The sequence below is a fragment of the Microtus oregoni genome, unplaced genomic scaffold, assembly GCF_018167655.1.
Source record: "Microtus oregoni isolate MIOR12 unplaced genomic scaffold, Mior012 000001F_ref0000356, whole genome shotgun sequence".
In the NCBI taxonomy this organism is placed as follows: domain Eukaryota; kingdom Metazoa; phylum Chordata; class Mammalia; order Rodentia; family Cricetidae; genus Microtus; species Microtus oregoni.
Genome location: NW_024543060.1, coordinates 68,209,846 through 68,235,533, shown reverse-complemented (window position 1 = coordinate 68,235,533; position 25,688 = coordinate 68,209,846). Strand labels below are relative to the sequence as shown.

Sequence of the window (25,688 nt, the reverse complement as noted above, 5' to 3'; positions counted from 1 at the left end):
TATAACAAGAGACAAAGTAATAACAAGATGCTTGGTTTAGAAAACTATCTTTTAAAAAGGTTTTGTGGTTTAAACGTTTTCCCTAAGATGCACATTTTCTTGGTTTTGTGTGAGAATTGGGCGTGAGTATGTGTGTGTGTGTGTGTGTGTGTGTGTGTGCATGAGTGAGCATGTGATCACTCAAAGGGACACATATGGATGTCGTAGGTCAGTGTTGGGATGCTCAATACCTTTCTTTTGGTACCTTCTGAGACAGGGTCTCTCACTGACCCTGGCGCTCACCCATTCGGCTGGGCTGGCTGATGATTAAGCTCTCGTTGCTTCCTGTACCTCACAGCACTAAGATTACAGGTGCTCGCTGACATGTCCCACTCTTTAAAATGTGGGCGTTGGAGAATCTGAACTCAGATCCTCATGCTTGTGCACCAAACCCTTTACTCACTCAGCAACCTCCCCCCCCCCCCCAGTTCCGGCATCACTATGTTTTCAAACCCTTTGCTGTTATCCAATACACGGCTCACGGCTAAGATTCACTGATCTTGAAAACAAATTCCACGGAGGGCATTAGCACTATTATATAGTCCCGGGCTGATGTAGTGTCTGGAACATAATAGACTCTCTATTTGTAAATGTTTAATTTTTAATGAAGAAGCATAGGCGAGATTAGAGTTGATGGGGCAGGGAGAGCCAAAACTAAAGGAAGAAGAAGAGCAAGATGCATGCTGGGTGATCTAAAGCAAACAAACAAGGCTCTTAGCTCCTCAACTGATAGGAAGGGGCAAGGTTAAGGGAACTTGCAGACAGGTTGGATTACACGTCGGAATCAACAAATCACTAAGGCCCTAAGAATGAGTAGCTATTCTGTTCGACCTTGTGCAAACTCGCAAGGTTGGCAGGGAACTGAGGGGGTGCTGCCCAAGGCGCCGCTTCATCCCCACAGGTGTGGGGGAGAGAGATTGCTTTCTGTTTAAGTAACGTCTTCCTGCGAGGAAAGCCGAAGCTTTACAGACATGATCTCACCTCACCCTCCTGACAGATACCCCTGTGGGGACTAGGAGAACACGAATTAGAATTAGTTGGTGGAGAAGCAGAAATCTTAGGTTCTTCTGTTCGAATATGGAGGAATTAAAAATGTCTATCTATCCACCCCATCCCACCCCACCCCCTTCTCCCTCCAGGTTAGGAAAATAAGTGTGTGTTTTTTTTCTCTTTTAGAGAAAGAAGTGCAGAAGGATATTTGAAAAAGGATAGGATCCTCTAAAAAAAACAAGTGTGGAAATACTGATATAGTAATCACCTCTGAGGACTGTGTATGTTAAGGGAGGTCTACTTATAATAAAAAGGCCAGGAATTCGTCCACAGAATAGATGGCAATTCTTTCTGTCTTTTTGAGTCTTTACAAATAGCACCAACTCTGCATTTGCTGGGTGCTCACACGCGGACTCCTGAACTTTCGATGGTCTGTTTAATAACTTCGAGACCTTTCTGGCTGCAATTCCCTCACCTCATCAGCTCTTACCTGGAACTTGCAACAGCCCGGCATCTTTCTTAGGAAGGTCATCCACACTGCTATTACCACTTTTACTCCACTGATTAGAAACTTTATAGATATTCTCACACGCTCCAAACGCACAGCACTGGTAAGCGTAAGGCATTTCAATAATCCTTTAAAGAAAGGAGGCAAAACAAGAAAAAAAAACATATACTTAAAAAAGATGCGTCATGTAATATAATGTTTATCTTTTCATACAGTGATTCTCCTTTTGGAGTTTAGCCTAAATAAATAATCCAAAATATATGCTATTTGAATAAAGGTGTTCATTCCAGCGATACTTGTAACTGCAGTCATTAAAATTTACCATCATGGAATGTTTATAATCGTGGAAGTTGAGTGATGTGATTTAAATGATGGAAAATTTCCATAATGAAATGGTTTTAAACATGAATGGGAGGAAAATTATGGCAACATTATGTCAAGTAACCAAAATATATCGTAAATTTTTATGCATATATAGATTCTAATAACTTAGGTGATGTGAAACATAGCCTAGAAATAAACAACACAAGGATGTTGTTTAAGGTGGCATTTTTAAATATACTTTTCTCTCTTCCATACTATCTTTTGGGGCTTTATTACTTTTTTGGCTTTAAAAGCAGGCAGACAGTATTGTGGCTTAAGACATATATAAGTAAACACAGAATCTTTAAAACACTTCTTTGTTGCTAGTAAACAAAGTTTTAAAGAGCACTGCTTCCTCAAATGCGCATTAATTTAGTACATTTTATCGCAACATATGCATGCTAGATGAATTAAAAATTGTAAACAGGAGTGCAATAATGTTACAATGTTATTTAATTACACAGCCTAGTGTATATCCTGCGGATCAATGCTTTTCAGGTTCTTTCCATGAACTCTGATTCCAGGAGGCATCTCTGAAAGGAAATGTGAGCAGGAAGACAGGCTCCCACTTCCGGCTTGTCCTAACAGTGTTCCAGGGGTGGGAGGACTCAGGGCATGAAATGCAATTCAAGAGGGTCTCATGACCTCATAAATTTAGCAACCGCTATAACATGTCCATTATTCCGCATGACCACAAATGTATCTCATTAGTTTCAATGACAAACTCACTTGAGCTCTGGGAAGTTTGCAGATGGTATCAGGCTCTGTAAGGCACGATTTCCTGTTAATTTTAAGTGAGTTAAACCATGTAACCCAGTTACAGGGAAAGACATCAGGAGGTTGGAGGAGAGGTCCCTGGAAAACATCAAACAATTGGCTTTTAGTGCCTACATTAGCATAAAATGTCTCTGTTTACAAAGGCAGTCTAAGGATGCTTAAACTGAAACTTCTCAATAAAAACTTCTGAGCAAAGTTCTTACTCTTAACGGTAAAACTCGCCATTCAGATTCCAGCTTCTGATAGCTTTTCTATTTATAGTCACAGCTGGAAGATGACACATTTTAAAGGCATTAAAATTGTTCTGTGTTCAGCTGGGCAGTGGTGGCTCACACCATTAATCCCAGCACTTGTGAGGCAGAGGCAGACAGATCGCTGTGTGTTTGAGGCCAGCCTGGTCTATGGGGTGAGTTCAAGTACAGCCAGGGCTACACAAAGAAATCCTGTCCTGAAAAATAAAAAAAAAAAAAAAAAAATTGTTCTATATTTGGCCTCAAATTTAGTGGGGACAACTAAAATCAAGGGGAAATATGCATTTTTGCAAAAAGTGATAGGAATGACCAGTGCAAAGTTTAGGAGTTTCCTTCCTTCCTTCTCCCCTCTTCTGTCAGAATAAATGCTTTGTCAACTTATTCCATTCTGTCTGATTTCTCAGCAAAAATGAACAATTCCATTTGAACAAGCAGCCCCAGCTCTAACTCAGGTCTCCAGTCGGCCACATAAGGGCTCACATGGCCCCGGAGAAGCTGGGCATCTTCCCTGGCCAGGGCGTAAGTCTAGGACTGGAGAACACAGAGTACTGGCTGTGCATTGGGAGTGACTTCAAAAAACCAACATCTTCACTAACAGATAGATGGCCATGAATTACTGAAAGACATCCCATAAACAAGAAGTGTAACACTCACAGCTTTATTAGAGACGGCAATGTAGAGAACGCATTGGGGTGAATAATGGCAATTTTATTCCAAGCCAAGTTCCTGTTTTTTTTTTTTAAAAAAAAAGAGAGAAGATTATGTTTAAAAGAACCACATGACATTTTGTTGTATGTATCCAGTCTCTACCCAAATTTAATTACCATTCTATTCCAATCACACACATACACACACACACATACATACACACACATTATCCCAGTGTGGAGGATGGGACAGATAAATTCTCCTTCAGATAAAGATGCAGTGGGCATAAGACGATGAAAGACAGAATTTTCAATCAATCCTACTGGAAGTAATCAGGTAGATATTTTAGTTTTCATTCTCTTCTTGCTAACATGATTGACTTTATCACGGATGTAAAATTTTATTACGGTTTTTCTAAAATGAATGAAGACAGAGGACTAGGAAGAGGCAAACATCAGAGTCTGCTCCTCTGACAGGTAAGAGTATTGTAAATTATGAAGTGACAGGAAAGAGTATAGTAAATTATGAAATGATCCCGGACACACAGTGCAACTCAACCGACAATCTGTGCCCGTCACCTATTATGTATGGCAAATCCTGGAATAAACAGAGGTGCTTGCAAGAAAATTCTCAGTATAAGATGCTGACAAGTAAGTAGCTGACTGGGATCTAAGTAAAATAGGAGAAAACGTTAGAAATAAAGTCCTTCAAATCAAGGGAAAATATTTTATAGAGAATAAAATCTACTGCCATACATAACTGACAAAGTGAAGATAATTTAGAAGGAATAAAATCACTAGCAGAAACTTCTCCAGATAATTCATCAGAGACAAGAACTGATGAATTATCCGAGACAAGTTCATTTTTAAAAATGAACAATGAATTTAAGACTCCCCCTGCCACTTCCTTTCTCTCTCTCTCCCTTCCTTCCTTCCTTCCTTCCTTCCTTCTTTCCTTCCTTCCTTTCTACAAGGGACCAAAGCAAGAGCCTTGTAAATGTTTGAAAGGGCTCTTCTACTGACATTTTATTTTTTAAATGCCTAAGACATTAAGGTAAGTAAGAAGGAGGCATCTGAGAAAATTGGAACGGATCAGAGTCAATGTTTCTCAGGTTCAGATAAGCATACGACACTGTGCCCTGAGCTATTCAAGTGAACTGAATTTAAGAACAGGTGTGTTCTCATTGGAAAGCGTTTTTAAAAGGGAATCTTCCTCCTTTCACAGAAATGTGGAGGCCAGAGCACAATCTCAGGTATCTTTCCACAAATGCTGACCACCCACCACGTTTTTTGAGACAGGGTCTCTAACTGACCTTGAGTTTATTTCACTAGCCTAAGTTGGCTGACCCCAGGCTCCCTCCACCTGTCCCATCCTCCATACTGGGATAATATGCGTGCGTGTGTGCGTGCGTGTGCGTGTGTGTGTGTCTTCAACTTTTTTTTTTCCGGATCTAGGAACTGAACTTCGGTCCTCATGCTTGCCTGGCAAACACTGAAATACTCACAACATTTTAAATCATGAAACAAAATTAAATAATTGCATATTGATTGCCAGGGAAACAGAAGCAGTGTCTAGGACAGTTGGACTGAAACCATAGAAGATTTGCTAAAATAGATTCCCAGGCTCTTCTCTCCAGACAGATGAGGACCTGGAGTTAACATAGTTCACTGTCAAACCCAGATGGTCTTTAAGTGTTTTCACACACACACACACACACACACACACACACACACACACACAATCAACTAAACAAAACAAACAACATACCAAACAAAAACCAAACCCCAACCAAAAAACTAAAACCCAAACCAACGCAAAACAAAACACCTTGTCCTCCAAAACAGGCAGCGGGATTGTATGTGCTCATTCCGTTTGTGTGTGTGTGTGTGTGTGTGTGTGTGTGTGTGTGTGTGTGAACTCTCAGGCTGCAGACGGGGGCATTACCCAGTCTTTTCTTTTGCATCAAGCGTACATTTTAGAGGACTGGTTGAGGGCATAATCACAAATTTACTACTTTGACTTTTAATTTTTTAGAACTTATATTCTGAGACGGTCTTATTACATAGCCCTGGCTAGTCTGGAGTTGGATGCAGACCAGACTAGTCTCAGACTTACAAAGACCTACTTGCCCGTCTTACACATACTTTGATTAAAGATGTACACACTATGACTGGATATAAATTCACTACTTCTATTTTTTTCTGGAAATTATGAGAAGCAAAGTATTTGTATTTCTTAAAAAAATAGAAAATAAATCTACAGGGACCTAACAGTAAGAGCACAGAGTGAAATAAAAATCACGGAGGTTCAAAAGAGAGAACTCCTCAGCGCTGTGGGGTACGGGAGGTGGTACTCACAGAGATCGAAGGTTAAACAGCTGCTCAAAAGTGCCATCTTTAACTTCATAGATTTCGTTATGCCGTAGATCACTGAAAAGAGAGCGTTCCAAAGACCGACATCAGCGTTAATGTTTCCAATAAACTTCAGAGAACTCTTTACCTTAGGATAGTGTGCCTTTAATCAAAGGAGGAGAGGAAGGGTGTCCATCTCATAGGAGGTGTGTCTATCTCTCAATCACAACACCATTTTTTTTGTTTACTAAATAACACTGCAATTTTTTTTTTTTACATTCAAATAAGTATTGATTCTCAGTCAGGAAGCTGGTTCCCTCAAGAGCGTATAAAGCAATATCCAAGTACACCGTCATCGTTCAGTAGTTTAGCACGCATGAAGGCCCGGGTTCTGTTTCCAGCACTGCACAAACTAAGTGTGATAGTGTGTGCCTGCAATTCTAGCCCCCAGGAAGTGGAAAAATGAAGATCGTAAATTCAAGGTCATCCTTGGCTATGAAGCCAGCCTGGGGTATGCGTGACCCTTTCTCAAAAGACAAAACAACAGGGCCGTTGGGAAGATTTTGTCTGTAAAAGTGCTTGCCATACAAGCCTATTGAATTGTGCGTGAGTCCCCCAACCCCCAGGATACAAGGAAAGGTGGTAGGAGAAAACTCACTGCACAAAGTTGGCTGTTGATTTCTACATGTGTGGTCTTGTATGTGTACACCTGTCCTCTCTCCCCTGCTTCTGTGTGTGTGTGTCTGTCTGTCTGTCGTCTCCCCCCCATCCCACTCACACACACACCAAACCAGATGAAGTCCAAAACCAACAATACAAAGAAACTTTTCAGGACACTTTCTCTCCCGGAGCCCTTGTTGTGTTCAATAAAGGTCTTCAGAAGTGTCAAATTTATTTTTAATTATGTATCTGTTTATGGGTATGTGCATCTGAGTGTTGCCGACCCCTCGGGCTGGAGTCATAAGTGGTTGAGAGCTGCCCAGTGTGGGTGCTGGAGACCAAACTCTGCTTCTCTGAAAGAGTTCTAGGTGCTCTTACAAGGAGTCATCTCTCCAGCCCCTCAAAGCTTTACATGTTAGAAAAGGGATGTATGTTTTCTTCCCTCATCACCTAAAGGCTGTGTCAGGAAGACTAAGTATGAAATGAAGCGTGGTTGATAAACGAAAGTGTGGCCACAAAGCAATGTGGCTAATGTTTTGTGAAGGACGTAGTTTTAAAAGAGGAACTCCAAAGGGCGTAAGAAGTGTCCACGGCACCTCAAGTGACAAACGTATCGTCATGAAACAGACCCAAGTCTTGCCGTATTCAAAAGTAGCACCGCTCATTAGAAGGATGAGTTTTGTGGAAGAGAACTTAGCCCGCACGCACACACCTGTAATCCCAGCCTTGGGAGGCAGAGATAGGAAGGCACAGGAGGCAATCAAGGCCAGCCTGGGCTACGTGAGACCTTGTCTGCACAAAAAAGGCAACCTTCTCAGGCTCAGACTCACCCATTTCCCCGTTACACTTGAGCTGGGAAAAACCAAGGAGAAAAGCAGATATCTAGCGGCCCCTTTGTCCATACCACATTCTTGGATGCCCAAAGCACTATTTCCCTCCTCATTGGGTACTCTCTGCCCTCCCACGGCGTGTGTGGAAGAAGGAGAAATGCCAACATCCTGCCAGCGAGTCACAGGGTAGAGTAACCCATGACCCTGAAAAATGCGAGTTTGGGCTTTTGATTTTGTTAGAGACTTTCAGAGACGTACATTTTCTGAAGTTTTTGGCAGCCGGACAAACTGGGTAAGTCTCCAAGCAGGTTGTAAGACAAATCTCTGAAAAGGTGAGAAAGAGAAAAATCTGTTACGCATCAGTCTTAAGGAAACACATCTTCCTCTCCTTTCCCCTCAAGACGATATGCCCCTCAAAGGCAGACTCTGGACAATTCCATAGCCCTGACATGCGGCAGGTAGACACAAGCATTATTGGATTAGGCAAAAGGTTCAAATATTTACTGAAATGTAACTGGTATACTTCTTTAATTGATTTAAATAATTTACTTAATGAATTTATTTATTTTGTTAGTGACGAGCTGCAGTGTTCCAGCTCTTATCTTACTGAAATGAGTACAGATTAAATTAAATAACTGTACCCGTCTCTGGAAGCTGCTCTTTCTCTACAGCTAACGCAAGTCATTGCTGGTTCTTTCCTAATCAACTTAAAAACCAAACCAAACCATTCAAAACATAGCACTAACTTTGAAATCAATCACCACGAGGGGGGAAATCTAAGAGAGGTTTCAGCCAAAACTCAACAAATTACAGAATAACAAAAACATCTGGACATATTTATACTATAATATAACTAATCTAAAACAAGCCATGGTAATTTGCAGAAAGTTTTTAAAAAAAAAAGAAAGAAAGAAAACTGGTAGATAGAGTAACATAAAGATAAAAAAAAAACCCCAAACCTTGTCTCATGTTTTAAAAGTTATCAACTAATCAACTAACCATTTTCATGCTTGATTCTAATTCTTAAAGCCATCAAAACAACTGGGGAAAAAAAACCGGTAGTATTTTCTAAGAGGCTTTTCAATTATTCTATCCTTATAATTGACCAATTTATCCTTCATTTCTTGAATGAATGGGTTTTAGATAGGAAGAGTTCCATTATGGCATATAAATGATTCAAATGAAGCTGTCTGTGAGTGCAAGGGCTAAACACCCTTTCCACTAAACAAACAAGAAATAAACTCACTAACGTGAACAACTGAAAAACCTGTATATTTATGCAAAATATGCCTGTTTAACAATATGCCACGTAATTTTGAAAAGTAGTGACAGTATGAAAACGGTCATATCTATTATTATCAAAGATGATAATGATTTGATCCATTCATTTCTCCAGGCTGCTCAGGGAGCCTGTCATTTTTTTTTTTTTTCCTGTAAGACAGAGTTTGTCTGAAGCTTTGGAGTCTATCCTGGAACTAGCTCTTGTAGACCAGGCTGGCCTCGAACTCTCAAAAATCTGCCTGCCTCTGCTTCCTGAGTGCTGGGATTAAAGGCATGTGCCGCCACCGCCCAGCACCTGTCATTTCTTAGGTTTATATTGTGCAGCCCAGGCAGGTGTTGAACTTGGGTTCTTCCTCCCTCAGCCTCCCTGGGCACTGGGATTACAGGTTGAAGCATCAGCATCCTCCAGCTGCTTCTCATTCTCACATATATTTGAGTAGGGAGTATATAAAACCTTCTACACAAGGGTATAGTATTGCATTTCATCCACCTTTAACTTAACGATTTCAGGGTTGCTGTGGACCAAGCATCTCATGTGCAGAGGTACCGTGTTTATAGCTTTACTTAAACTTTATCCTGTGACAACCTTATAACAGCGACACTGTGGGTGTCCTCATACAGAAAGGAATGGCTTACGTAAGATTATCAGCTAGTAAGTGGAGAACACACATTTAGCCTAAGTAGTGGACGAGGCTATTTCTATGAAGTAAGGTAGTGGCAATAAACATTCACAATGAAATCTCATATGCTAATTGAACAAAACTCAGGATGATAGCTCTCACACCAATGCTTCCAAAAGACCTCATAGTAGAGATCAAGGTCCTGGGCTCTAGTACTAAACTTAATGAGTTTCTCTTGGTTAATACGGTGGCCTGAGCACTGACTGATTTTCTTTTTCTTTTTGGTTTTCTTCTTAGAAGTTACCTGCCTTATCTATTTTTCAGGAATGTCATGAAGAACAAATGAATATTAGGGGTGGATCATTGAAAATGGCAAGATACTTTAATTAATACATTTATGTGTGTACACATAATTCAAGTCCCAACAAGAAGGAATAGTGTCTTTTCTGCTTGTTTACTTGCTTGAGACAAACTTATTACACAGGCTAGACTGCTTTGGAACTTCTCTCCAGCCCCAATTTGCCTCCAAATGGTGGTCTTTTTAAATGTCTTTCCTTAACACTGGGGCTATAGGCATGTGCTACCATGGCCGGCTTAAAAAGTCCTATCTAGGGGCTAGAAAGATGGTTCATTAATGTGACTGTGACACGGAAGCAAGGCAGGAGAATTCCTGGGCTTTGCTAGCCAATGAGTCTCCTTTAGTGAGGAGACCTTGTCTCAATAAACTAAGATGGCGGGGTTGGCAAGGTGTCTCAGTGGGGAAAGGTAGTTGTCCTCTGAATGCACATTAGAGAGACTTGCCTGTCACAAATGGTCCTTTCATCTTTATCTATACATACTTGGTGGCACACATGTGTGTGCACACATGCCTACACAAATACATAAATATAAAAAAATTAAAAATATAAGATGAGGAATGACTGAGGGAAACACCTGATGACCTCTGGCATCTCTATGCATGTTCATGTGTGTATACACACATGTATACATGCAAACGCCACACACCCCAAAGAAACAATATTCTTTTTTAAAGATTTATTTATTTATTATATATACAACATTCTGCCTCGATGTATGCCTGCATGCCAGAGGAGGGTGCCAGATCTCAGTACAGATGGCTGTGAGCCACCATGTGGTTGCTGGGAATTGAACTCAGGACCTCTGGAAGAGCAGCCAGTGCTCTTAACCTCTGAGCCATCTCTCCAGCCCAAGAAACAATATTTTTCAGGAAGAATAATGACATATAAAAAAGTATGGAAGAGTTAACACTGACCAAGCAAGTACATACCACATCCTAAACTCTGTTCTACGGGCTTGATCTGTAGTCATTTAATCCTTAGGATTACTGTCTGAAGGAAGTGGTTCACTTGTTTTATAGACTGGGAAACTGAACCCCAGAAGGAAAAAGAACTTGCTGGAGATTATGTACTACTTTCTTGGGAACTTGGAATTGAACCAGGAAACCGTGCTCTGGAGCCCTTGCTCCTAACTGGATTTCCAAGTGGCTTTCATTCATCTACGTAGTTCTGGACCCGCTGTTGACTGTCTGTTCCCCATGTAGCACAGAAAAGATGAACCTGATTTAAACCCTGGCTCCCCTACTTACTCCCTACAGTCTGCGAAATCCCTCTCACGGTATTGATCCGTTAGCCATGAAAATCAGTAAGCAGAAGACAATACACATTTTCGTGTTCCCTCTACTAGTTTCATTAAGAAATGGAAATATAGGACCGGAGAGATGATTTAGTGGTTAAGAATACCTGCTGCTCTTGGTGAGGACCAATACCTGAGGTTGTCTTCTGACCCCAACATACATGTGCAGGGACATTAGTCTACCAACACTTATTCATGTGAATATGCTCATATAAGATAAAAGTAAACAAAAAATTGTGATGGTTTCTTGCAGTGAGACTTTAATAAATATGTCCCTGATGCCCAATTTCTTTGTCTGTAGCTACACTTTATAGGGAAACGTGGGTATAAGGATGAGGCTTGCTTTGTGTGCCCTCCTTCAGACACGTGTGAGTGACAGAACGTTCTGTGTGCTTCTACTGCAAACACCATATCACTGGGCATCTTCCGGGACAGGGTAGCCTGGGGAGGATTCAGCAGAGAATCCCATACTACACAGCATTGGCATTATATGCTGGTTCTGCTACCAAGAGGAGCCTATGCTGAAATGGCAGGCAGCTGACTGTGATGGTGTCCATTCCACAAGAGGAGAACAGTTTTATAAAGGAGTGAGGCTCTTTTTAATAACAGTCCCGACGATGCTCAAGAATACTAGAGGGTTGAGTGGAGTGGAGTAACCGGAAACACGAAAGCAGAATGCCAACACAAGGCCATTCAGATCTCTATAAGCTAATGTTTATGAAACATGGGAAAGGCAGAAGCAAGATGAGATCTGAGTCAACAGAAATAGCATCAAGCTGATTGACTACCGGATGGAACATGAGAACACACTATCCATAACTGCACCAAAGAATGTTTAGTCTTCCTATCAGGGTCAGTGCCTGTTTGATAATTTTATTTTTGACATTACTATTGGGCTGTTGATCCATTATGCTATTTTGTTCTACCCTACAAAACCCTTTAGAAGAGGAAATGCAGGGTTTTTTTTTTCTTTTGGTGTGTTTACATTCATTTTCTGAAGGGAAATGCAAGCCAACTACAACTCTATCAGGCAGCTGTCTGCACTGGAAAACAAAGATACACTATCACGGTACCAGGCTTATGACTGAGAGCCTGGCCCAAAGGAGGCAAAGGAGGAGCTATGACCTCCTGGAGACCTGCAAGCAAAGAACTCCCATTTCCAAAGACTGTTGAGATACCGTCTTGCCATTTTCCCCCTAAATGGAAGTTGCCTGTTTATACAACATTATTGCCTTACTGATACGCACAGCACTTGGAGATTAGGTAACTGATCACAGACGGTCTGGGGAAGAGATGAGATCTTTGCTCCAGTTAAAGTCCTGTTAAAACACAAGCCAGACATAATTCTTTCGTTCCTGCATCATGCAGTGACACGTTTTGATTCACGGATGTTGAGGCTGATCAATCCCAAAGTGAATGCATGTTCCGGGCGAAGTTAGGGACTGCTCAGACACTCACAGACTCTCCAGGTTGCCAGTTCCGGTTAAGTCAGGGAATTCAGTAATTTGCGAGGCACCATTCAGAGTCCTAGGAGAAATACATGAGTGTTATTTGGAGACGGTTCTAGAAAGGGGTCATTTTGACTATCATTTTCTTTTCCCCAAAGTATCTTAAGCTCTACCATTCATTTGGTCTTTGCAGCAATACTATAGGTTGGCTGGTGGCGACATTTAAGAGAAATAGACACTTACAGTGTTCTTAGTTCAGGTAAATGTTGAAAAGCGGATATTCCAACAAATTGGATGGGATTGTCATAGAAATGTCTGAAAAATCCAAACACCAATGTGTTATAATAAAGCCGATGGCCAAGAGAATATGTTTCAACAAATATTCTAAGTGCATTGGTTGCTTTTACTAATTACTTAATATCCCTATCACTCAGTTTCAAGTGAACATCTCTCATTTTAAGGTTGTTGTTATATTTACTGGTTTCTTTGTTTATTTGATGTGCATGGCTATGGTGTCTGTGTGGGGGTAGGAGGACAACCCCTGGGAGTGTGTTCTTACGTGGGGGTGGGGGTAGGAGGACAACCCCTGGGAGTGTGTTCTCACGTGGGGGTTAGAGGATAAGCTGTGGGTGTGAATTCCCAACAACAAACTCAAGTTGTTAGGCTCCCAGATGCCCAAGCCAAGGTCCCCAGTTAGTTCCTTGGGCAGCTGAGGATAGGGAACCTGAAATGACCCTATCCTATAGCAATACTGACTAATATCTTGCATATCATCATAGAACCTTCATCTGGTGATGGATGGAGATAGAGACAGAGACCCACACTGGAGCACTGGACTGAGCTCCCAAGGTCCCAATGAGGAGCGGAAGGAGGGAGAAGATGAGCAAGGAAGTCAGGACCACGAGGGGTGCACCCACCCACTGAGACAGTGGAGCTGATCTATTGGGAGCTCACCAAGGCCAGCTGGACTGTGACTGAAAAAGCATGGGATAAAACCGGACTCTCTGAACATGGCGAACAATGAGGGCTGCTGAGAAGCCAAGGACAATGGCACGGGGTTTTGAACCTACATAATGTGCTGGCTTTGTGGGAGCCTAGCCAGTTTGGATGTTCACCTTCCTAGACATGGACGGAGGGGGGAGGACCTTGGACTTTCCACAGGGCAGGGAACCCTGACTGCTCATTGGACTGGAGAGGGAGGGGGAGAGGAGTGGGGGGAGGGGGAGAAGGGTGGGAGGAGGGGGAGGGAAATGGGAGGCTGGGAGGAGGGGGAAACTTTTTTTTCCTTTTCTCAATAAAAAAAAAACCTACTAAATGTCGTTAGAAATACATATGAAAGAATTCCAATCATCGTAGTGCAGGGATGGAATCTTTGTGCTTAGGTAGATGGGTTATGGCATTGTTGCGAAGAGTTTTTGGGAAATAGGAAGTTGGCTGTGGAAGACTGTGAATGCCAGGTAAGGAGTTTGTATTCAACCCAAATTGATAGTCTGGATGTCTGCTTCCGTCCCCGTCACCATGGAGAGACAGGGAGACCTGCCTCATCTGCACTGGTAAATGACTAAATGACCAACAGAAGAGAAGTAATGGCTAACAGAGGAGCTGGGGAAGGGGAGGTAAAAAGACGGTACTGGGTTGGAGATTGCAGAGGTAGAAATGAGGGTTGGGTCATCAGCTAATGGGGCTTGGAGCAAAACAGACGTAGAGATTACTGTATTGGAAAGGCTGGTGGTGATGAGAGACGGAAACCGGGAAACCCGTGCGTGAGGAAAGCAGGAGGGTGAAGAGAAAGTTGGCGGCACCGTGGAAAGTGGAGAGGTCTCCAAAGACCGCAAGGGCTGTCACTCAAATGCATTAACATGCCAAAAGAGCGATTAAGAACCAGTCCTAGGGCCGCAAGAGTCTCAAAGCCAATGCAATTCACTAATCTTTTAATATGTAAATGATCTCTAATGAGGACTGATGTTTATCCGGGAATAGAATTCAAAGCCTTTGGTTTGCCAAAATATTGCCAGGACATTTCAGAGGTGATGAATGGTTTTGTTTGTACGAGTATTAGCTGCTCCCCACCCCCAGTTGTCAAGGCTAATTGGGGCTCTAGCTCCGTTGTGACAAACGCCACACGGTTTCAGAAAGTCTCTCTTTAAGTAAGCACAGGAGGAACGCCTTAGGGCCAGATTCAATGGTTGCCTTTAGTCACCCTCTCTATGAGAGATCTGCGACCCAGCACTAAGGTCAATATAATTCTCTAAGCCTACCTGGACAGGTATCTATTATCTAAAACAACAACAACAACAAAAAACAAACAAAAAACAACCAACTAATAATTACACATTTTCATTTTCTTAATGTTGATACATAACAAATGTTCTATTGATGTTGTATTAAGTGTGAAAAACAATTATTGGTACTTTGCGATTATAAATTTGTTTTATTTTTTTTATAATACATGAAGTCCTTGTAGTTCCCATTCTAGAATACATGCACCTTTCTAGAATTACACTCCAGTTTTGTCCAAATGTGGCTCAAGGCTGGGGCTTATTCACAAATAGACAAGAGAACATAAATTCCTTCCATTCAACTCTCACATCCAGCAGTTTAAATTAGAGGTAAATTGGTTGCAAAGACCTCCCCCTTTTGTATATAATATGCTATTTTTTTCCTAGAGTCCTGGGGTTGAATTCCTGATTGACTAAGTGGTCTGCCATTGATGCTCTAAAATCAGGTTTATTTCTTGCAAAATATGGGTAATCAAAAACACTTAGAAGACTAGCTGCATGGCTTGGCATCTAAAGATGGAGACTGCAAGCCAACTGACACCTCAGATTGTGAAAGATGAATATATTTAGCATATTTCAGTGTTTACTTGAAACCTGAGGAACTATAGCAATAAAATCTGACGAAATAAAGCACTTCTGTACAGATTTTTGCACTGACTGAGACAAAACCAAGGCAAATTAGTTAGCATTAATTTGCATTATATTTAAATGCGCAACATATTTAAAACTGTTAAATGTCAGCAAGAAGGAAAAGGAGTACACTGGCCACTTACATTGTGATAAGAGAAGGGTTGCCTACGAATGCTTTCTCAGGTATTGACCTGATGTTGTTGCTGTGGAATCCTCTAGAAGAAGAGAAGAATAATTATAAAAAGTCACGTGTGTGGGGGAGGATTACTTAATAGCTCTCTTTGCCCTACCAGGAACTATAATCAGCATCTCTAGTAACCAGAATACATGTTAACACCTCCCTGCATGGTGAAACGTGTGTGTGTGTGTGTCCTCATTTACTACAGAGGAGCAAAGAAAATCACACGCTCTTATCTCCTAACGGTGCTTTATGGAAACAGGATATTACGTTATAAAAGGAAAATGCTTTTGTTGCTATCCAGTAGAGGATTGTGGCACAACAGTTTGAGAGCGAGCTATCTTTGGAGAGAGGATTAAGGTGACTCTGTTTGAAGCCAGAGAAGGGAAAACTGACTGAAGCTGCCGTGAAGCAGAGGTTTAAGGAAGCTCCTTACAAGGGAAATGTTTAGTGGGTCGTGATAGTAAATCGATTGTCCCTGCCGGGGCCAATACAATCTGAATGGCAGAGAGGCAGAGTCAAGGACTTCGGGGTTTTGTTTGACTGTGGCTGTATGAGGTACACGGAAGTTAGGAATGCCTTTCCCTGTCAATATCTACTCAGCTGATACCCATGGGATTCTCTGAGGCGGAACCCGCAAAGGCTTTTTCCTCATAAACACACTATTCTATCTGTCTATCTGCTTTGTGAAAAAACATCCCAGGCTTATATTGTTTTTCAAGAGCTAGATATTTGTTTTTTTAGATAAAAAGGAAAAGCTAATTAAAATTTATCATCTAAAACATGATATATACAATCAACGGTTGAAAATTAGTGTTTCTTTAGTGAAATTGGGCTTAGAAAATTAAGTAAGGCTCATCCAGCATTAAAAATGCATGTAATAAAATATATGTGATGACATTTATTGCTATAAAGGGAAAATTTTTATTCATACAATTCTATATTTATGCAACTCAGAAATTTCTAGATTCATAGAACTAACAAATAGCTAAATTCTATTATAGTTCTATTACAAATATACAAAAATGTAAGTGGTACTAGAATATATATCACTTAGGAAAAATGAAAGCATATGGGTTATATAGATATAAATGATGTGTTTTTATATATAAACAAGAGAGGCCATTTATAAATTCAAAAAGTATGATTTTTTTTGGTTCTCGAACTCAATTAAAATATACTTCAAGTGCGCTAAGCCATTACTTGTATAAACAAAAATTTCAGTCATTACACAAATAATCATGTCAATTTTAAAATAAATTTATAAAGAGTAAAAGTTCATTCATTAAACTTGCTTTAATACTTACAGTTCTTTAAGGTTGGAGAGTGTCTTGATTGCAGTGGGGAATTCATCGAGGTTATTATAATTTAAGTCTCTAGAAATGAATAAATGGTGTTTTCAGCATTTCATCTAAAACTTCTATTTCCTCAGCGTACAAGTTAAGTATTCCAATGGACTCATGTCATAGATGGAAGCTCTTTTGCTTTCTCCTTCAAGACATGGTTTATTGGCTGGCTGCCAGCTAATACTTTAAAAACAATTTATTGTATTTAGCATGTGTGGGCACACATGCACTTGTATGTATGTGTGTATATGTGTGTATATGTATATATGTAGGAGCATCAAGCAGGCTTGCAGAAGTAAGAACAATTTTGGAGAGCTACTTTTCTCCTTTCATTGGTAGGTTCCAGCGATGGAACTCAGCTAACCAACCAGCTGAGCTACAAGTGCTTTAACCTGCGGAACCATCTCTAGGGCTTTGACCACCAATAGCTTGAAAACATCTGCATTACAATAATCATGACACCAACTAACAGAAATTTCAAGCTAAGGATCAAGGGTGGCGGGTCATTTAAAACAGGGAGGGACCTGCATCCGCTTTAACTTCCGAGGAGGGGCGATGCTTGCTGGGTGGGTTCTGACCACTTCCTGATGGAGTTCTTCCCTGGATTCTGGTTCACAGAATTGCCAGTTGGTGTTTCCACTCTTCAGTCCTGGGACACATACCCTTTCTTGTTTCCTCGGTCCCATTTAGGAAGTGGGACATGAAAACTGCCCTGTTTATGGCTCCCGTGGAGAGCCTGTGTCCACCCACCCTGAAGACCAGGGCAAAATGTCTTTGGAAAGGTTTATGTGATACACAGGACTCTTAGCAAGGACATGTAGACTAGAGCTTCCCCAGGGTCGTACACGATCAACTCAAGTCCTGTGTTTGTCTTGGTCTGTGAGGCAAAGCTGTGTGTTATCCCTCATACAGAGAGATGGAAGGGTCAGAGAAATTCAAATCATTAATTTCTCTATCTGTAATGACACAAATGGCTTTTCAAGGCCATTACTCACAGATGTTTTATAGGCTTACTCCTTATACCTACAGCTTCAGATGAAAAAGAATTGCTGTCTGGTCCCCGGGAATGGTAGATTTCCCAAATGACACAGAAAACTCTTTTGGTAAGGCAATCAGATGTGGTTAGATCCTCCTCAGTAGAAAAGAATTGCCATTTAATTTTAAGAGAAAGATAATTTGACCGAGTTAGACATGAATCAAGATTCCTACTTGTCTGGCACAGCCAACCTTAAGCTATTCTGCAGGCAGGAAACTCATGTCTTTTGTGGACATAGATTTTCTTCCTGTGTTAAATCTCTCCAGATGCTCTGTTTTGATTAAACGAGGACTGGACCCTTATAAATTACTTGGTTTTCTAGTCAGGGAAAGGAAGAGGCTGGAAACAACCAATTTACTGATCCTCTGTAGCCCTGGGCAAAGTGGGGCCAGACAATAAGATTCACAGATTTTTGTCCTGAAATGTTTTACTTTGTGGTATTTGTATGTATTTTTCTGTAGGTCTGGTTCCTTACCCAGGACCAGGGACAGGAAAAGCACTTGTGGAAACATCCAGTAAAGCTGATATATTTTTTTTTTTTTTGATTTTGCTCCAATTGTTCTGTTAAAAGGGATGAGAAAGTGTCACTTAACAAGAGACGTTCTAACTTTTTCCTAGTGGCTGATAGAAACTGTTTTCCCATGGTGTCAAGGATCTGCCTGAATGAGTTCCTCTTTGACATCCATGGAGAAGTGGGGTGACCGTGTTCTGCGAGGAGAGTCATGGGTGTTCATTGGTTAGGAGAAGATCCAGGACACATGGTCTCTCGGGAAGCAGTTTGATCCAAAACTGGTGAGAAACTAAACTGACTATGGGTAAATTATTGGTCTGCGTGCAAACGGACAATGTTCCCTAGGTTTTATCATCACAAGGCCTTGCGTAGTTTACTGTATTCCAGTATTAACTATGTCAAGTGACTTGAGGATATTCCTGCATTTGTCCCCCTGCTCCACTTCCTACACTCAGAACTGTTGCTGTCTGCTATCCATCCATACTGCACTTCGGTGACTCAGCAGGGCTTTGATGAGTTTGTTCTTGACCAGGAGGAGGCTTGTGCCTAGGTGGATGGTGAGATCCTCTGCCTTGGCTCCGGGATCTAGGACATGGTCAGTTGACTGGACTCATTTTTATCAAAAGTACCAACGAAAACCCGAGTTAGTTTTTGTTTGTTTTTGAGATGGGGGTCTTGCTATGTCGACCCATGCTAGCTAGCCTCAGACTCCTGGGCTTGAGTGATGCTCTATCTCAGTCTTACAAATAGACTGAGACCACAGGACCCTCTGACCCATTCTTTGAAAGCAGTATCTGGAGATAATCATAGATTTCAGAATCAGACTAGAGAAAGAAGGAATCCCCAAAGAGGCTACAGGCTGGAATACATAGCCTTGGTAAAGCAACCCAGTGGAGCCTAAGAGAAGTTAGCTGCTCAATAGGATATTTGTCAAAGTTATTTGAACAAGGTCTATAAGTGATGTTATCCCTTGCATTGCTTCAGTAGGAACCACGTTCCTTATGAAGGGCCTGGATCTCAGCGTCTTTGTTTTCTCTTTCTGAAGAGGACCAAACTCATACACAAGTCATGATTAGTGCGTCTGACAAGAGGGATTGCTTCTTGGGTGGAGAATACACGTTCCTAAGCAAACAGTCACTGCTCCTAAGAAGAACTCCTTTAGCTTTAATTATTCTCATTAATTTGCCGCTCTTCAGAGATTAAAATAGAATCTGAGTTTTATTGTTTAGCTCTGTGGGGTGCTTGTGTGTGTGTGTGTGTGTGTGTGTGTGTGTGTATGTGTGTGTGTAAGATAAAACCTCTGTAAATATCTGCTTAAAGCTCGGGCAATTAACCAAACCAAACATCAAGTTTGCCTTTAAGGCTGTTTGGATTCCTTCAGAATATTCATGAAAACGCTGGAAAAAGGGAAACAAACGGAAGGTCAACTCACAAAGTCTCTAGGCTGTGGAGTCCGTCAAAGCATCTCTTTCCCAGGGAGTGGATTCTATTGTTATGGAGATGCCTGCAAGAGAGTGTTACCCGCAGTCAGGAACAGTTCTGAAGGCGGACCGCACAGAGAAAATCCAGGAAGAACATTCAGGATGCTTAAATCCAAAGAAAGGTGAAGAACGCACTAACGATAAGAAACGAACATTTTTAGAAAGCCCCTCTGCTGCTTCACTCATTCTGTAAATGCTTCTATGGCGTAGAATGTAAGATTAACTTCTGTGTGTGTGCGTGCGTGTGTGTGTGTGTGTGTGTGTGTGTGTGCGCACGCGCGTGCGTGTGTGCCAGCAAGTGTGATTCATTTTGTTGTTGTTCTGTTTTCCAGTATGGTTTGCTCATTGTGACTTAGGGGACACAGAGTGCTCAACAGAGTTACCGAGCATCACTGAGGGAGGTGATGGGATGGAGCGAGGACATGGACTAGGCATGTTCTGTGATGACTCCATTCCCAGGATTGGGCCACAGGTTCGTGAAGAAAGGGACAAGTGATTGGACTTTTACTGCTGCCCAAGATTAGTAATTTGGACAAACTATTAGTGTGTGCAATGATTATCTTAGGCTCAATTGATGAAGCTGGTCTGCCAGAGTCAATGAGAGCGGTTGTGTACGCCACTGAAAAGCAGACTAACTCCCAAAGAGGTTTTGGAAAATGGGTTTAAGGGAGAGAGAGTTTAAAAAAAAAATAGTGGAAGGAAAAAAAAAAACCAAAACAAACAAGCAAACAAAAAACAAAGGCCATAGCCAGCTTCTTCAGGATCAGCGACGTCATATTTATGTAAGGAATTCAGAGAGGAAAATTTGTTGATATCCTGTTAAATTTCTTTTCTCCCCAAACTAAGGTCTTACTTATAATAAATACAATTTGGGTTTCAGGCGAGATATCTGTGACATCTTTTCAGGATCTTTTTTATATGCAGCAGACAAGAGAGGGGATGGGGAGAATTTAAAAATAAAAAGATAAATAAGAGCCCTCATAGGAATACATGCTATAAAGGAAGAGACAGGTAATCAACCACAGTGATGAAGTGGGCTGGTGAAGACCGAAGAGAGTCAGTGGGCGGCGCATGTGTGTGCGTGTGCAAAAGAAGCTCCTCTCTGTGCTCTCCAGTAAGGTTTGTGTCACAAATGACTGCCCAGCCTGTGGTGTTACAGCCGATGGCAGTGGGACCTATGAGAGGTGGGACCTAGTGGAAGGAAGCTAGGTCACTGAACCTTGTCCTCGAAGGACCTGTTTGGTCCCTAGCACTTCCTGTCTCATTGTATGCTCCTAGCTGCTATGAACTGAGCAACTTTGGTCTACCGTGTACAACCAGTCACAGTGCTCTGCTTCACTGCAGGCCCAAAGCAAGGGGACTGGGGACTGAAGTCGCTGAAACTCTAAGTTCAAAGTGCCTTTCCTTCAAGTAGCTAATCTTTTCCTTCCTTCCTTTCTTCTTTCCTTCCTCCCCCCTCCCTCCGTTCTCCCTTTCCTCCAGTCCTTTCTTCCTCCCTCCTGAGATGGGAGGGAGGCAGCCATAGTGGTACATGCCTAGGAGCCTAACACGTGGGGGCGGGGTGTGTGTGTGTGTGGAGGCGGGAGGATCGGGACTGTAAGGCCATCCTCCACAGCACAAGAAGTTCAAGGCCAGTCTTCCCAAAAACAGGTTTCAAAAATCAAAACCAAACCCAAAGAAATCTGGATCTGAAAGAGAAAAAAAGCTAAAAAGTACAGCCTTGCTGTCAAGAGGCAATGTTCCTATCTCTCCTCCCTCCCTTTATCTCTCTTTCTTTTCTCCTCCTGTCTTTTTCTGCCTTTTTTCATCAGTATTAGGGCTCAAACCCAGGTACTGGTTGATGCTAGACATCCTGCCACTGGGCTATATTCCCAGTTTGGGAATGATCTGTCTTCTTTTTCTTTAACAACAACAACAACAAGACAGCAAGTGTTGCTCACTGATCAAGTATTAATACTTGTTTAGGTAGCATTTGTGATGCCTGGTTCCACCCCTAGAATTGCAAAAAATATCTTATTAATATGTATATTGTTAATAACCAAATTATCTTTCAATAAAATTTTTTGTTATCTTTGTGATGATTTCTTTGAAAATGTACAATGGGTTTAAGGTAGAGGTGCCATTTGATCTCTGCATGCCCAGCAATGTTTATCACTATTTGATAAATGTTGTAAGTCATTCATTCACACACAGTCAAAATTCATAAGTCATTTTAGACAGGGTCTCAAGAGAGGGTCTCAGTTTTTTCCCTCCTTAAAATGCCTCCATTCAAATTTTGAGGTCCAACACTTTAAGATCTCAGAGGGAATTTAGAAACCGTCAAAACAGAGAGCAAAATCAATAAAGACTCACAGCACTACCAGACTGGGGAGGTTTCCAAAGGCCAGGTCTGGTATGTGGTGTATTTTGTTCAGGGCCAAGGTCATGGCTTGCAGCGCCGACAAACTTCTGAAAGCCTGGACGGGGACTTCCGTCAGAGCGTTGTCATCGAGCCACAGGTGCCTCAGGGAGTGCAGGCCGCTGAAACAGCTGGGCGGCACATAGCTGATGTGGTTGGCATCCAGACGTCTGGAAGAAAGCAAGCCAGAATGGGAAACAGCGAAGCCAGGCGGAGCAATGGCCTTCACCGGAAGACCTTGGGAGCACTCAGCCACAGCGAAGCAGTCTGGGGAGCTCCAGACCCCAGACAAACTGGACCGGTTCCCTCTTTTGATCAGTCCTCCTCATTCTGGTTAGAGCCTTAAGCCCTCCTTAAGGTGCTCTCACTCTCCTCCAGCTTGCGGGCAGCCTGCTTTCACGCATGGAAGGGCCTCTCTGAGGTGTAAAATTTCATCCGGTTCGGACACTTACGAGGCAGACATTCTCTCACCTCGTTCCCACCCCAAGCCAAATGAGCGACTTTGTGATCCCAGGCTGTTTGGAACATACTAAGCAGTAATCGCCTAGTTTGATCCTAAACGCTAGGAAAAGATTGCTTCAGTGTTTGAAGAGACTCAGTTAAGTTTGAAAGACCGTTAGCTATGCCTCTGGGAAGAGCGTCAAAACTGCTGGCTGTCTGGCTTAACCTAACCACTTGCCTTGGGCAGATACTTGTTTTTCTGACATTTTAAGACGAATAATAAAATTAGCAGCTGCCTAACTCTTGTTTCCTTTTTCCACTTTTTTCTTTTCTTTCTTTTTTTTTAAATGGGGGAAACAGTTCTAAAAATAGGTCAGATTAATAAGCTGTTGTTGCCTCTGAGCCAGCAGGAGCACAGTACAATTGTTTTGTCATAATTCAAGATAAACGGTAGCTGCAATTAAAGTGGCCTAGTGTTTTGAGGTATTTCCCATTTTTTTTTTTTGTGAGGTTCATGAACAGTGGAACTACTATCAATCAGGTTATGCTTCCAAAACAGCCCTTACTCATTTTTTAAAGACTTGCATTTGCTTGCAGTTTCAAAACTAGAATTAACAAAACAAAACAAAACCTGAAGGCTAGCATTTTATGAAGGATTGGAAATCATGATAGGATTAAAAAAATGTTTTGGAAGCATTTAAGACTAAGCAGATACAGGAAGAACATGAGAATCACAAAAAAAGAAAAAAATAATCCTCTGCAAACCAAATTTAAAGAGTTCAGAAATAGAGAAAGCCCTCTGCGGTAGGAAGATAATCTCTCTGGAAGGCGGCTTCCTCACTTTTGGCCACGTACATCATTCTAGTCATCCCCCAGTTCCTACTTCTATCCCATGAAGAGGAACAAGTGACCCCTGATGGGCTTCGAGCCAAGTTGCAGTAATAATTGAGGTAAGGTCACTTGGAACAAATGTAGGAGTTGGCTGTCTTTGCTAAAACTCCCTCACTTTCTAGTAGACCAGCCATGGTTGTAAGGGCGGAAACAAGGTCTCCCAACACGGCAGGGTTCTGTCCACAAATGAACTGGAAACGCTTGAGAAGCATCAGCGATGTGCCCATCATAGGGTCCTGTTTTGGCATTTTTACTCCTTGGGGGTCCGCCACCCAGCTCCCAAATAAATCACACACAGAGTTTTATTATTACTTATGAATGCCTGGCCTTAGCTTGGCTTATTTCTAGCCAGCTTTTTTTTTTTTTAACTTAAGTTATCACCATTTACCTTTTGCCTCTGGGCTTTTATCTTTCTCTGTTCTGTATATCTTACTTTTCCCTTACTCCACGACTGGCCCCTAGTGTCCTCCTTATTCTTCTTGCTTCGGGATCTCTTTTTTTCTCTTTTTCTTCTATTTATTCTCTTTGCCCACCAGCTCTGCCTCTCCTTTCTCCTGCCTCACTATTGGCTGTTCAGCTCTTTATTAGACCAATCAGGTGTTTTAGACAGGCAAAGTAACACAGCTTCACAGAGTTAAACAAATGCAACATAAAAGAATGAAACACATCTTTGCATCTTTACAACAAATGATCCACAGCATAAACAATGTAACACATCTCAAACTACTACCCCACAACAGGGTACGGGACAGTCTCCTCAAGGACAAGGAGGTAATCAGGTCTATTTGGCTAGAAGTAAGGCCCTTGTTTATACCAGGTGTAACTAATGTCTTAGCTGTAGCTCTTCAATTGTACCCCTCTATATAGCGTAGGCTTCTTTGCCTTGGTAAGTGTATCATCCCTTTTGCGTAGGCATTGGCACTGCAAGTAGCTCCTAAGAGCCTTGAAAATACCAGACCTCCAAGTTCAGTGCAATGTTGGGGAATCGTAGGAAAGGGTTTTTCAGCAATGGAATCATGGGCTTTTCTTCTTGGATATCTGAAGTTGCGACCAGCAAGGAGTGGCCTGATATCAGTTCCCTATGTGAATACACCCACTGTATATGGATGAATTCATGTATGTACACATGAATACATTCCTTGGATGCAGGGATCTTCTGAGAAGCATCTTTTTCCCTTCCCAGGAAGATTAAAATCTGGTCACGTCATTATACAGTTTTCTGTCTGAAATGAACGAGTCTGAATACTCAGTGTCTTCACATTCAAAATATCAGTGAATACCCCCAGACCTACTAGCTCTTGACACTGATTTTAGGTGTCCCGAGACAGCACTGGAATGCTGTTCTATGACACTGTTCCATCTTCTAAGAAACTCCCCATAAAAGAGTGTTATTGGGTAGTAGCATGGACATGACAGAGGTGCTTTCTACACATGCATGAAAGTGTCATAATAAAACCCATTATTTTATAAATCAATACATAGAGATAAAATATATAGAAAAGGAAATTTCCCCCAAACAATGTTCCTAAATGTAGTGTTTCAGAATTTGTATCTGCCTGGCCTCAGTAATTCCAGCTTAATCCCAGATAAGAGTTTATTGTTTTATACTCCAGGGTATTGTTTGATTTAGTTTTCCCTTTCCTGCATTATTGAAGTATATTAGACAAATAAAAATTGTATATATTTACATGGGTCATTGTAATGTTTTATTACAAGTATATAATGTAAAGTGATTAAAAAAACTTATTAACATATTTCTTTCCATACTTCCTTTTCTTTTGTGGTAAGCACATTTAGGATGTAATTCCTTAGCAGTTTCCAAGTATACATTATTATCAATTGTAGTCACCATGCAGTAGACTGGGTCGCCATTACTTACTCGTGCCAAGGCCCTTTGTCTTTTACCCAGCCTTTCCCCATTCTTGCCATCAACCTCCAGGTCCCTGACAACCATCATTTTGCTTTCTTCTTGATATCTGATTTAATTTTAAACTACCCCAAGGCTACACTAGAGAATGGAATTAATTATCTATTCTCTTCACAGGTGGTCCTTATAGAACAAGTTTAAGACCGGTGGG

General features: G+C 41.5%; 1 protein-coding gene across 1 annotated transcript in view; it reads right to left on the bottom strand.

Annotated features, from left to right (window-relative positions):
- The window catches only part of Lgr5 (leucine rich repeat containing G protein-coupled receptor 5), a 136,584-nt gene that overhangs the window by 4,795 nt on the left and 106,101 nt on the right, over positions 1 to 25,688 (bottom strand). The window contains exons 5-16 of the mRNA XM_041669033.1: positions 22,233 to 22,448; positions 19,832 to 19,903; positions 16,814 to 16,882; positions 15,472 to 15,543; positions 12,663 to 12,734; positions 12,430 to 12,498; positions 12,219 to 12,290; positions 7,676 to 7,741; positions 5,934 to 6,005; positions 3,583 to 3,654; positions 2,630 to 2,755; positions 1,520 to 1,665 (exon numbers count right to left, since the gene is read on the bottom strand). Of these exons, the coding sequence (XP_041524967.1) occupies positions 1,520 to 1,665; positions 2,630 to 2,755; positions 3,583 to 3,654; positions 5,934 to 6,005; positions 7,676 to 7,741; positions 12,219 to 12,290; positions 12,430 to 12,498; positions 12,663 to 12,734; positions 15,472 to 15,543; positions 16,814 to 16,882; positions 19,832 to 19,903; positions 22,233 to 22,448 (1,124 nt within the window). The remainder of the gene's footprint in view (positions 1 to 1,519; positions 1,666 to 2,629; positions 2,756 to 3,582; positions 3,655 to 5,933; positions 6,006 to 7,675; positions 7,742 to 12,218; positions 12,291 to 12,429; positions 12,499 to 12,662; positions 12,735 to 15,471; positions 15,544 to 16,813; positions 16,883 to 19,831; positions 19,904 to 22,232; positions 22,449 to 25,688) is intronic.